General features: G+C 40.0%; 1 protein-coding gene across 2 annotated transcripts in view; it reads right to left on the minus strand.

The window, feature by feature from the left end:
• RET (ret proto-oncogene) overlaps positions 1-14,391 on the minus strand; it is a 136,648-nt gene that overhangs the window by 44,922 nt on the left and 77,335 nt on the right. For both annotated transcript variants that reach the window (XM_020802288.3, XM_078391039.1), the window contains exons 7-11: positions 12,658-12,916; positions 10,590-10,715; positions 8,013-8,123; positions 3,514-3,633; positions 2,412-2,665 (exon numbers count right to left, since the gene is read on the minus strand). In XM_020802288.3, coding sequence (XP_020657947.2) covers positions 2,412-2,665; positions 3,514-3,633; positions 8,013-8,123; positions 10,590-10,715; positions 12,658-12,916 — 870 coding nt within the window. The remainder of the gene's footprint in view (positions 1-2,411; positions 2,666-3,513; positions 3,634-8,012; positions 8,124-10,589; positions 10,716-12,657; positions 12,917-14,391) is intronic.

Raw genomic sequence — 14,391 nt, forward strand, 5'->3', positions numbered from 1 at the left:
TCCACCGGGGAGGCCTTCAGTACCTCATGGACTGGGAGGGGTACGGCCCTGAGGATCAATCATGGGAACCTACAATTAACTTACACACCCCCGAGCTTGTACAACAGTTCCATGCCTCCTATCCTGATCAACCTGGCCCATCTGAAGGGGGGAGCCCTGAGGAGGGGGACAGTGTCATGAGTTTTGCCGAAGATCTGGAATTTGAAGGGTTAATTACAGCTGAGGAGAATGCTAGGCAATCAGAATCAGAGGCAGCTGAATCACCACCAGATTCTCCTCCCCCAGTAGCCAGAGTAAGGGACAAGCTTCAGCAAGGACTCATGACACGGAGATCCAAAGCCTGCATGAATGCTTCCCATAGGAACATCAGGTTGAACAGCCCTGAGTATTAGCAGGATGAGGTGTTTAGATGGCTGCTGTTGCTATAAAATCTGCACCCAGACGCTGGCAAGCTTGTGGAAGCAACACATCAAATCTCTGTTTTGCATTCATGCTCCTGACTACTTTGAACCTTATTTTCTGGACCCTTGGCTTTGGACTCTGACTCTGGACTACATTGTGTGATTTGGCTTTGGACCCTGGCCTCGGATTATGGTTTGTGATTTGGCTTTGACATTTTGATATCGGCTCTGCATTCTCTGAACTTCTGACATTGGTCTGGCTTATCGGACTCTGCTGTTGAAATCCCTGGGAACGTGACAGTATGGGGCAACGAGAAAACCCTGAAAATCTCACATACCCCAAAACCCCTTTTAGGGATTAGGGCTGCCACAATTCAGAAGTGACCTGACATCACAAATAAATAAATTGTCTATAATTTTAACTGGCCAGTGAGTTTTTTTTTCATTTCTCTCAATTTTACAGATTTATATTTTACTGTGCTTTTATTATATTGTTGATGTAGCTTTTTATGTTTGTATAAAACATCTTAAAACTTGCTTTTTGTGGATGAAAATTGGTCTATTGGTGTTTTAAATAAATGGGTAGTGTGTTTTGGCTGCACGTCTCCCTCAAAAGATAACCTTGCCATATAATCGACACAAATGCTCATGCAGATGAGCATCCACACTTACTATGCTTATAAATGTCTGTTCATAGTTCTCCCTTTCTGGACTGGGATAGCAGGATTAAGCCAGTCAGATCCTATATAATCTTGATATTTCATCAGGTATTTTTACTTAGGGAGATCAAAAAATTTTCAATTTCTTTCCAAGATTTAGCCAGCTGTTTAGCATCATGTTCCAGGCAAAGGTTTAATGATATGTCTACACAGCCTTCCCTTTAATTTTCCAGAAGACACCTTAATAAAGCTCCTATTATATCCATAAGAGTCATAGGCAGGCAACATCATACTCAGTTCTCTTTGAAAATCTGCCAGAGCATCCATGGGTTGACATTTGGTGACAAAGATATGTGAATACAGGAATATGTCATATTTACAATAGAGTCAAACTTCGTATTCACTTTGAGCTTTTTGGAGGGAAATATATATGAATAAAATGTTCCTAAGAAAATACAGATGAGTAGCAAAGTCAGAACACAAACATTTCTTCCTGTGTTTCGCATTTGATGGTTATATAATGGTTTCAGTCCAGAGCTACAAAATCTGCTTGTGACTTACTTCCTATTAATTTTCTATTCATTGCATTTTTATGTTTCCTTTCTCTTGGCAACTGCTTGTAACTCAGTATTTACATGCAAATAGAGGTATTTATTACTAAACAAAGTAACAGATGTTAAGATAAGCCTGAATGTAGCTCCTGTCCTGTATAGACTTACCTAGAGGTATCCCTATGAGCTCAATATCTACCAACCACAGTTTAGATATAATGAATGCTCAGGAGTTATTTGGTATTTTGATTCTAGAACACCCTATATAGAATTGTGGTCACTACAGCTTGAATGAATGCATGTACTTCACGGTGAGAACCCACTTTGGCAAGAGAGCCAATTACGCAAAGAGAGTGTCTTCCAGTCAGAGTATAACAGCAATTTAACCGCTGCTAGTAGCAAGAAATATATGAAGTTCAGTTATCCTGTATTTATTAGCTAGCTTCATCCTAAGTAGGCAAGGTAAGACTCACCAGTGCAGTATGGGAATTTACAGGTGTGGTTCCATGACACCAAGCTGTAGAATGTTGTTGATATTACAAAAAGGGCAAGAGAGGTATGAGTTCTAACTGAGTCAGTGAATGGGATGAACAAGTAACTTCTAAGCATACCCAATTCCTCTGGCATGTGCTTTTACTGTAAAGTCTGGAAAGTCTTATCTTTGGATCATCTCCCCTCTCAATCTTATGTGATGCTGCTTTTTTTTTTTCTTAGTCAAATATTCCCTGGTAATAAGACAGTGAACCAACTAAAGCATCAATGAGATGCCTACTAAGCAGCTGAGGACGACAAGAACGTACAGGTATTTTAAAATTGTCTACCGACATCTGGTTCTCAGAATCCACTGATGGTCGACGGACATTAGTAGATGAGTAGCTTATCGGATAGGACTGGGCTGGGCGCCGGAAAGTCATCTCTGCTGAGGCAATAGGTGGCTTTGGAGAATTCTTGTGGTAGCGATGGATGAAGTAGGAAGAAAGGAGCACTGAAATGATGAAGGAGAGGAGGACTCCACCTGCAATCACCGTTTTGCACATGTCATCACACAAAGGTTCTGTGGATAAAGAATTTTATAAGGACAATGAACAATAGTTTTCCTCTCTCCGTTCCCCTCAATGTTTGCATTTGTAACATTTCTAAACAAGCTAAATGTTAGGAGGAAGAACAGAGATCTGATAGAGGAACATCTACCTCAATGATTTCAGAAAACTTCTGTCAGTTATTGATGCTGCTCCTACAGCCACTAACAACTCTCTAATGCTCCAAATAAGGGATCGTTCAGATAGGCATTTGCCCTGCTGTTTGGTGTGCTGCAGGGGTGGATTGTTTTGCTCTTTTTTCAGCAGCTACACATAATCACTACAGTCGACCAGTTTATCCTCAGAGCATCCCAACCTGCAACTCTGAAAGCCCCTATCAGGGGTCCCCCCCCCTTTTTAGTACAGTTAGTGTGCCCTAATTTAGTCTGTTCCCAACACATGCCATTGGTGTTCATCCTATAGTATTCACTTAACAGTTAAGAAAGGGCATATTTTAGCATGCCATAGACTTGAAATTTGCATGCACAGAAGAAAAACGGCTTTTTTGACTGAACACAGAATTATCATCTATAAGTTTTGTGTTAAACAGGATGGTTTTTATTACTTCTTGCCCATCATTACATGCTGTATGAATGACATCTGTTATATTTTAGTGTATTTTGATTTAGAACAGTTTTAGCGATTAAAATAATTTTTAAAAGAAGAAAAAAAATAAAGAATGCATCTGCTTTTTTTTGTACTACAACTCTCAGAAGTTCTAATTCAAATCTTATGAGCTGAAATGATTTTTCCACTCTATTTTTGGTTTCTAAAATAATAACAATAATAATGAAGCTATAGAATGAGCAAATGTCAAACTCACCTCGGATATCATCCTTCTCACAATAACAGCTTATATCTGGAAAGCAGTGACAAACTCCATGTCCTGCCCTGATTCCAGTCCCAAGAACCCCTTTCTGATGACCACCAACGATGTTGGCCCCTAAATTAGATACAGATATAAGCAAAATCCATTCTGTATGAAGGGATCAATATATAGTGTTGGTTTCTTCTGTTGTATATTTAAAGTATTGGCTTGCATAAAAGCTGGGTGAGAAACCTGCCCACTGATTGGGGGGGTCAAGCTCTAACAAAACTGCACAGAACTCACTTTGTGGGTTACCACGATGATAAACAATTCCTGCTACAGGACAGCCCCCCTTCCATATGGCATCAGAGACTGATGCAGAGATGAGACATGAAATTCAACTTGATTTGTTTCATACACAAAAGCAGCAGCACTACTGCTAACTTTACTGAGACTATTATTCAAAGTGATAATTCTGCTGACAGCTATGCATGAGAAAGTCCTATCAAATCAATGCAACATAGACTCATAAAACAATGAACAAAATCCTATGAAATATGATGAGTCCTCCAGTCACAGTGTTGTTCCTGGTGTCTAATGTTAGGGCTGATGGTGTGAAGGCAGGAATTTGAGACAGAACTCATGAACGTGATACACAGACAAAGCTGGGAAGCCAGCAAACTGATGATGAAACTGATGACAGAGAAGGGAGAAGCAACAAAACAAATGAGAATTGCTTGTTTTGTTAACCCAAAAAAGCTGTGACAGAGAAGTCAAGAGGGAGAGAGCTTGGAAATGTTTGTTTTTTAAACTATAACTCCCTGAATTCTTCACCAAGCTCTGTTGGCTAGTGGATTCTGGGAGATGTAGTTAACCCTCCCCCAACATTTCAAAGATCTGTAGCAAAGTTAGAGGTTTTATAGGACCAGATGAAACCACACTGATCCCCTATATCATCTGAGATGAGTCTCATTGAGATGGGTCTCATTACCATTATATTCTATAGTCAATGTCTTGTGGATAAGCATGCGTGTGAAGGGGCTTGAATCCACTCCCACTGTGCTTTCCCTTCCAGTTTCATTTTAAAGGAATAAACCTCCACTGGCCCGAAGAGAGTTTATTTTTCATTCGTTTTTGGCTGGGGTGGGGGTGGGCTAGGAATTTGAAACAATGTCCAGTCACAAAGGTAAGAAAGCCTCTATGTGCACAGCCAGCCACATATTGGCTTCTGGAACTGTTGGACAAAAAGTAACTTTTCCAAACTGTGTCTTAAACTACATGACACCTATTTAGCATATTGTGCAGGGATCTCAACAATTTAGCTTGGTATGTGGGCACTGATTCTGTTGTACCAATACTTAGAAAGGCCTTCCCCAGTGCCATCTTGGTGCTCAGGAATTACAGGATCAAAGAACAGAAGTGGAAGGCCTATGCAACAGACTTAGCAAAGGATGTTGGGAAACAGACATAAAGAGGAGGCAATTCCAGGTCTAATCAGGAGGAATGAATGTGTAAGCAGTAATGACAGCCTGTCTGAACTGAGACCCTAAGCTAGTGGGTAATGGGAAACACAGAAAAGACAAGTATGCCACCAGGATATGACCAGCTGATCTAGCATTGTATTTATATGCATGTGTGGACACTTGCAAAAATCATATTGATTTGTGTGAATGTTAAGGAAAAAAAATAAGAATCACCACTAGGTTACTGCTTGTGTTGTGGTTAAATTTGTTCCCATCATTATAGGCCCAGACAGTGGGTAAATGGGAAACAGAACTTCTTATTGGGTATAGTTTAAAAGCTATGTTCTGCCTAGATAGTGACACTATATACTGTAAAAAGAGTCTGTTAAGTATCAGCTCAGTGGTTTAGGTATCTAGCTGCAGAGGCAGAGGTTGGGGGTTTCAATTCCCCACTGTGCCTCCTGGGAGAAAAGCCAGTCTGTGCAGTCAAGTACAAGCTGTACAGTCCCAGGGTGCTCCCAGAAGAAGGGGATGATAAACCACTTCTGTGTGTTCTCTACCCCGGAAACCCTGTAAAGGGTCACCATAACTTGCAATGCACTTGACAGACACAAGGCATAAGTATCAGCATGAAGGAATAGACATTTTGGAACCCAAAGGAGCATTACTTTAATAGGGACATTGGAGGGCCAATGGACAAGCTGCCACTGGCTGTATTTGGCTGGCGGGAAAAATGTATGGGCATGGTATATGTTCCTGTATTTTCCAAAGTAAAAAAGAGACCTCAGTATATTTGTCATCTGAAGCCAAACAGGTAGAGGCCTGAACAATACCATGATTAAATGGCAGTTCAGAGGTCTGAAAGCACCAAACCAAACATACCTATCTATTCAGGCATTGTCTCATCGACTGCAGAGAGACTTCTACCAGGTACTGTACCATAGCGTAAGAATACTACCTTGAGTGCACTTCAGTTACAAATTGATTGCATTAGTAAATATCAGTGAAATTTTGGCTAAGAATAGTGTAGCCTACAGATCAAGTGCATTATCAAGCCCATGAAAATCACTTGTGATGAGTAGAGAGGGGGGCATTTGTATTTGAATATGAATACCCCCCCACACACACAGGTGTAGGGAGCGTGGAGCCCAGTGGAACGGTGAGTGGACGGTCTGGCCCCAGGAGGCTGCACCCTTGTTATCTTCACCTGTGGTGGGTATTTGTATACGAATACCCTCATCTCTAGTGATGAGTCAGTTTAGCTTTGTTACTATTGAATTTCCTCATCTTAAAATGGCAATAATGACATTTAACTACTTTTGCAGAGTATGCACATGGGGACTCTGACTCAAAAACACACAACACAAGTGCTAAATATAACTGCATTACATAATCTTTAAATGAGCAGTCTGCCATCTGCACAGGGTAGATGCTGTCTTAACTGTGGAACCAAAATTCACTGTGTAGATCAGCTGCAAAGCAAAACCAATTTAACAAGTATTTTAAAAATCCAGTCACTAAACCATGGAGATGTAATTGCGGTTTTCTTCTTTTGCATCTATACTGTGCTTTTGATGCCAACTCTGTATCATTCAAATAATCTCCCTGAAAACTGTGGACTAATTCTGAAGAAGTCTCTGATACAGAATTGATGTGGATGCATAAAAATAAAATGGATGCAAGGCAAGCTTGGTTTAAAATTTAATTCACACAAAAGATTTTCCTATCATGGCAGTTTTGGAGGTTTTAAGGCACACTTATTTCAGTACAATTTAAATTTTTTTTTTTAAAAGGACACCATGTAGATGAAGGAAAAAAATTATTGAGTTATATTCAGTCCTTCACTAGCAAAACTCATGTAAGCAGGCTTTACAGACTCCTTCCCCTCTGCAGCCCTTTATGTTCCCTCCCTTCTCAAACGCTCTCCTGAGTCCACATTCCAAGCTTTTCCTAATAACAGCCCAACTTTCCAAAGAAACCTTTGGGAAGGCACAGTTGATTGCAATGGGAAAGAAGTGGGGAAATTTGCATACCTGCACGTGTGTTACTGTACAAGTACAAATTTACCATTTAAAAAAATTAAAGCATACACTGTTCCTGCTCTCTGTCTTAAAAACCAGTGAAAACTGTAATTTTCCAGATTTTCCTAGCCTAGTGCTCAAGTAGTTGTGATTACATTATATGCACATTTTTTGCACAAGCGCTTTATTTTCGTTTTCCACTTTGGTGCATCATGGAACAAACGGGGGGGGGGGGGGCTCTGTAACCAGCCCCAGCCTAGGCTTGTCACTTTTAAAAATAGCTTTCCCTTTAAAAGTTTGGCATCAGCCAATAACCACCCCAGATCTAGTGGTTAAAGGATGAAAAATGATATTCTCTTGATTACAATGTAACAACTTGAGAACAGATCTAAGCTTCAGTTCTTCTTCAGTTATGAACCAATAGCCCAACAACACACACCCCTTCTTTCATTACACTTTCCTTCTCTTTTTCTTCCAGACCTTCAGCCCCGGCCTTCTTCAGGCTCCAGGACAGGCTGGCCACATGCATCTCCCATCCAATCACCTTGCTTCTCTGGTACCAAGGAAATTAGTCAGAGTTCCTGTCACAAAATTCCAGAATGGCAGAGGAGGCTGCTTGCATTTCTTGGTCTTTTGAGTCACACATGCCTTCCTATGCACCTTATCAGGTTCTTTAATAATTTTCCATGTAGTCTGCATGGAAGTTCATCATCAATAATTTCCTGAATTTTTTTTAAAAAATAAACATTACACAGTTCTGTGGTTTTACCATGCCATCAAATATGCAAACAGACTTCACTCAGTGATTTAAAAAGGTCAGCAATACTACACCTCTCACTCTGAATGCAACAGTGTTGCTCAACTATTATCTGCTTTTAAAAAACCCTCAAAAGCCCTGTGTCTGTGAGGTTAGTCATAGTACATCTGGTTCTGTCTCTTTGCATTTCAGATATGCAAAGCTGCCTCACAAGCCAAAAGACAAAATGCATATCAGTAGACAAAATAAGAAGGATGAGTATTGTTTCCATACTTGTACAGTCTTGAGGGCATATTTTTTCATCTTTGATTTCAACAGCATCACAGGTACCATCAGGACAAGTCTTGATGCTCGGACTGCAGGTGGAATAGTTTGTAGTTATTCCTAAGAGCAGGAAACAAATGAGAGAACTTGGCACATCACCTAAGTGGCTTAACTAGTTTTTCCCTGCAAGACAGTACAGTATGTTAAAAAAATCATCCTGAAAACTTTGCTGTCACTAATATAACTGCACAGAAATGCCAATTTAAAGAATATAAGATTATTTCTTCTTTTTTTGTAATTTTTGTTTCAGTCTGGCACTTTTCTGAATTTGAAAGCCCTGTGTATACTGTGTAGACATGCACTTACATCTGTGGTAAGAGCTTGCTTAAAACATCTTCAGAGCAAAATGGGCTTTCAGGATCTCCCTGAAGTGCCATTTTTTTCATTGGCTACCCTTTTCAAAGCACTTTCCAGCAACTGTTTCCATTCTCTGCTGGTCCTTCAATGCCATTTTCTCCTCTTGCACTGCCAGACCTCAGTTAAGGAAGGATCACACAAGTATGTACGTAGACATCATAATGCTGCATAGCTAGTCCGATTGTGGCAAAAACACTGAAATCATGCTGGCCTCCCTTAGGCAATAGAGAAGATAACCAGGCTGACTGACCCTGCCTTGTGATGCTGCAATAAAGCTGTCACCATGCAACATGCTAGGAGGATCAGCCCGTTGCCCTGGCAACAAAGGTAGGTTTTATATTATCACATAGACAAGATAAACCCTACCTTTGTTGCACAGTAAGGCAACATTGCTTCATGGTAAGGCAAGGACAAGAAATTAGACTTGCTGTGAAATGTCTTTCTGATCAGTGCAGAGGGCCTGACATTCAAGCCTTACTCCTCCTCCAACTGGAGAAAACAGAGCCATAGACCAATTTTGTCCCTGCACCAGATGAAGAGGAAACACAGAGCCTAGCTACCAGTACTCAAACACAGGTCAGAGATACTGCTTCCTGTCTGTAGGCATAGGGGTGGGTGGGGAACCCATCATGTTCTAGAAGTCCTGTTTGTTGTATTGAATAGTGCCTGAAGGAAGGAATTGTTCAGGTAATGATAAATGTGCATCCCAGATGACTGGAGGTGGCCAATGACGGCAGCTATGGTCTTTGTGAATATCTTGGAAGCTGAAGAGAGCTCAAAGGGCAGTGATCTATACAGATGGAGCCATATGAGAAGCAGAAAAATTTCCTGTATGTCACCCTGCCAGGATAATGTAAGTAGACCTAGTTTTGCTTGATAGGCATCAGGAAATCTCCTAGATGGGTTGCACGGGCTGTTGATCAGAATGTACACATCTTAAATCTCTTGCCTCTAACTAACATGTATATGAACTTCATGTCTAATATTGCCCTTGATCTCCCCCCCACTTTTTTTTTATTTTTTATTTTTTTGTAACAGTAGACCTAGATCAGAACACAGAGAAAACACCAAACACCAGCACATGTCATGGCTTCTAAGGCCCCGATAGCTGCTGTAGGCCTGGAGTATTTCACCTTGTGGTGGGAGGCTGGGGGGAAAACCTGTCTCTCTGCTTCTTTGATAATGTCAAGGAAGATGGTTCTGCAACTGATAAGTAGGGCCAATTGTGTCCCTAACAAAATGGGGGTTTAGAGCAGGGATGGAGAAGATCTGGACTGTGGGAAGCCTCTGTGTAGCTCATGAGCTTTCCCACTGGTGTTCTCTCTGGTCAGTAAAGTTTGGCAATCACATACAGAAGTTAATTAAATCCACTTTAAGGAATTACCTCCACCCACTCATTAGCATGCAGCCTCTGCTTGTTTAGACCATCTTGAAATGATCTGTCATCTACACCTAGGGGGACCAAAGGTCACAAACTAAACTCTAAAAGATCATGTTGTTAAACTGATGTGATCTTCCAAGCCGATGTGGTACTATTAAAGTAGCACTGCTATTTTTGAAATTGAAAGTAACCACAATACATTAAAATATTGACTAAATAAGTTTGTTTCTTCCAAATTTCTGTCACTGACTCAAACCATTCTGAAAGTTATTTTTCACTATGGCAATTTACTTCAGCTCTAAATGTATGCCCTGCACTCCAAATGGATTGGCTGTATAAGTAACAGGTTTATTATCAATTAAATAATGGAAAATATGGTTTCTCGGTGTCATTCCATTCCTCAGTCCTACATAATTTTTCATTAAAATGTTTTCTCTAGAAGAACATACGGATAATGTGGGGCAGTTCTGGGGAATATCTTCAACTCTGAACTTACTTTGAACTCTCTCATTTCTCAGTATCTTTAAATCTCCTTTCTAAAAACAACAACTGAATGGCATAGTCTGAAAGCAGGGAGCAATAACAGTTACTTACTTTAGAAAGAAAGTAAAGAGAAAGGACAGAATTATCAGCCGTGAGTGTTAACAAGGAAACATGGGAGGTCCCTACTGTTCCTCTTTGAGATAACAACTGAAGACAGAGCTACCCATGCTCTTTGATGCTGTTTGTCACAAATGTCGTTCATTCTTTCTTTGCATTTTATTTACTTCCAGAATGCCCAGACATACCTTTCCCACTTCCCTGTCTCCACTGACACTTCCCCATCAGCACTCCAACACCACCACACTCTTCGCATTCTGATCGGGTCTTACTCACAGCACAGGAATCTGGACAGTCATCATCATTATGGATAACTACATGGAGAAGAAGATCAGCAGTATCAGCAACAGAAAAATCTATGTTTACTAAGCTTACCAGTTCTTAGAGCTGTACAAGCTGTGGGAGATGTTATTCAAAATGTCTGGTGAAAAGATATGAATCTGTTCTTGTCTCATTCTCTCTGGGAAATTGAGAGGAAAAAACTTTTCTTCTTCTTACTAGATCTCTTAGCAAGAGACTTTCTTTTTAAAAAACATTATTCCTGAAAGTTGCATAGACTTTGTTCATGTGTTGCGGAACATTTGGGCTGAAATCCTGAAATTGTTTTAATTTATGCTGTGTAAGGCTGATGACATCATCAGCTGGAGCAATTTTTTAGAAATTAGAAATTTCCAATCTCCTCCGGCCCCAAGGTTCCCTTGGGATCCATTCCATCATAGGAAAGTCATTGGGAACTGCAGCATTGGTGGTGATGGTGGTGGGTTTTCATTTCCAAAAAATAATCCCTGCAAGTAAAAGCATCCTACTGACAATAATATTGGGAAATTAAAGACTTTCCTCCTCTTCTGAACTTTAACAGCTTTCTCGCAACAAAAGGGATTCAAGGGAGCCCTGGGACCTTTGAGGAGGGGAGCAGAGCAGAGACTGGACATTTTTAATTCCTGAAAAAGTGCTGTGCCTGATTATGTCATCAGCCTTACACAACTTAAGTAAAAGCAACAGGATTTCAGCCTTTGTGTAGAATGTGTTCTCAGGCACCACCAATATGTAGGAATAGCAACAGCAGGCAGTCTCCTGCTGGTTGTTGTTGTTGTTGTGCTACTTAACTAGCATAAGATATGTTTGGTGGAGGTATGAAAAACGCTTGCTAAAATTCCTGCCTCCAGAATAAGAATCAGATATCGAATGCTTCTTCTCAAGATTTTCTGCAGTTTGCATATAAAGTCTTTGCAATCACCTATACATCTAATTATCTTACTCCCTAAGAAGTAAAATGTACACATATAAACATACAAATACAAACAGGACAGGCTGATTATTAAGAAAAGTGGTAAACAGACTATCTAACACTTCTGATAAAAATCCAAGCAAAAAGGCAGCTGCAATTGCAGTTTTGACTAACTCGTGCAAATTGTGCAAAATATGCAATCTCCACAAGGTACACAATCGGAATAAAATTCCCCATAAAGTATCTGCATAAATCTGGTGTTATTTCCTTTTGAGAAGCAAAGTATGCACATATAGCAAACACAGTAGGAACTATTGTTTGTTTAAAAAAAAAGAGGAAAACAACTTCTTTGATGCATCCAGTTCTTAAAAATCTACAGCAGGCAGCAGAGAGGTAGCTTTTAGTGATCTGTGCAAAATGTGCAAGATACACAATTTATACGACAACCATTGATTGATTCCACTAGAAGATACGTCTCCAGTGGCAGGAGGAAGAGGAACATTTTTACATATTTGTCTGAGGACAGAAGCAAGGATCTACACTCCTAATCATTTAGATCCCCAAGAACTGCTTGATGTTCCATGCAAAACAGAGAACATGCAAAGGAAACATGATACTTCACACAGCAACAAATGGCTTTCTTGCACAAAAAAATCAGTGTTGATTCAGAGGGGGTTAAAAAATCAGGCCATCTCGCTCTCATGCTCCAGCTGGGACATCTTGTAGGAATGAAGATGTTCTCATTGCCCCACAAGAAGGCAATATTGGAGGGGAACAAGAATATAAGTGGGTATTAATTACATTCCTGATATGGAGATCCAAAAGTTCCCCCATCTTGTTTTAAAGAATTCAAAGTTTATCTCAGTTTTCTTCTAACCTGATACTCTCATGTGTTGGATTACACGTGTTCACTGGAATGATGGCTCAATATGTTGGGATTTGAAATCTGACATCTGAAGGATGATAAATTAGAGAAAGTCGCTCTTCCACAACACAGAGATGACTTAAGTGATCCAGTGTTAACTTACGGGATCCATCAAGCACAATTGTGAGAAGGGTGTATGCTTCTTTCTTGCTCCGCTCTTCTCTAGCTATCACAGGATACTGTATTTCTTTGCAATCATGTCTTTGTAGCACAGCGGAATTGTTTACATACAGGATTCCAAACTTGCCCTCTTGGCCTTGGGCGATTGTCACAGCATAGCAGCTGACATTGGGGGTCTGTAAACTATAGGTGACATTGACCCCATAAAACCTCATACAGTTGTCGATGCAGAGTTTTCCAATCTAGGCTCAAAAAAAGGAGAGAGAACCCAATAAAAATGTCAGCAGCAACCACAAAAAGCGGAGAAATAGGCAGTGACCTTTTACACATCTCTTTTAACCCACATTATAGCAGGTAAGCAACCCCATATTAAGAACCATGGATCTTCTCTCTCTCTCTCTCTCTCTCTCTCACACACACACACACACACACAGAGAGAGAGAGAGAGAGAGAGAGAGAGAGAGCTAATGTTTGAAGAGTCAACAGTTGTTTGGCTGCAAAATTAAATAATGAAACACACATTCAAACATAGTCCAGAAAGAACAAAGAAAAGGCCATGTGGTCCCCTACACAAATTCAAAAGTGGGTAATACATTTTATTGGGCCACTAAAAAAAACCCCAATCAAATAGCAAGCTTTCATGGATGCAATCCACTTTCTCAGGCTAAGCACACTCCTCCATGGATAGTGAAAAAGTTCTACTTTTTTCCTGCACTATTCATGAAGGCTTAGCCTGGGGAAGTGGATGTCACCCACATTTGATTGATTTTTTTTTAAAAAAGAGATTTAATAAAAGGTATCACCCTCTCTTACATTCAAACATGTATTTCTATTCCTTTAAAGGCATCGCTATCTCATATTGCAATACAAGTTACATACAATTTAAAAATCTCCCAACTCTGGGAATCAGCCACTTTCTCTCATTAAACCTGCATGTGTCAGTTTCATCTGAGCTCTTGCGGACAGGGGCTGGCTCTCCAAAGTTGTCAAGGAGTCAAATCCTATTTCTGAGGTGGCAGATGCTGCTTCTTGGCTATGGAGTTGCAGCTTTATTCATTCATTTGGTTGTCAAAATAGAGAAATGACTTTACTCCACAAGTTAATTGCTTCCTTACACTGTTGTATTTTCCTCAGGGTAAAAGGCTGTCTAATTTTCCTCTCTACTTCCTGTCCTGTCTTTCTCCCTGTGTCAGATAATCATTCCAAATTACGCCTAATATGTCAGGAATATCAAGTGCCATGGCTCTAGGGATTGAGATGCTTGAATCAAATTCTCTGCTACATTCATATCAAAATATAAAGGCACAAAGATCATCAATCTGTATAGAAGGACCCCTGTATCCACTGGACTGGAATTTGTAGTTTCACTTTTTGGCAGTTAATCGCCACTCTATATACAACTTAATGGTACAATATACCAGATGGACGGGATATAAATAAATAAATAAATAAATAAATAAATAAATAAATAAATAAATAAATAAATAAATAAATAAATAAATAAATAAATAAGAAGGATATCCCCTTGTGGCCTCTGTCCCACCTCCTTGTATGTTACACATATAGAATCCCTATATCCACAGTTTCAGGTATCCATGGTAGATTGTGGAACTGATCTGTCGTGGATCTGGGAGTTCTACTGTACACAAGAGAAAGGCACTGCCTTTATATAGTGCTGAACGAAGCTTGCCTTCCTTTTAGAAAGAGAATTGGGCAA

The sequence above is a fragment of the Pogona vitticeps genome, chromosome 3 (genome assembly GCF_051106095.1).
Source record: "Pogona vitticeps strain Pit_001003342236 chromosome 3, PviZW2.1, whole genome shotgun sequence".
Lineage (NCBI taxonomy): Eukaryota > Metazoa > Chordata > Lepidosauria > Squamata > Agamidae > Pogona > Pogona vitticeps.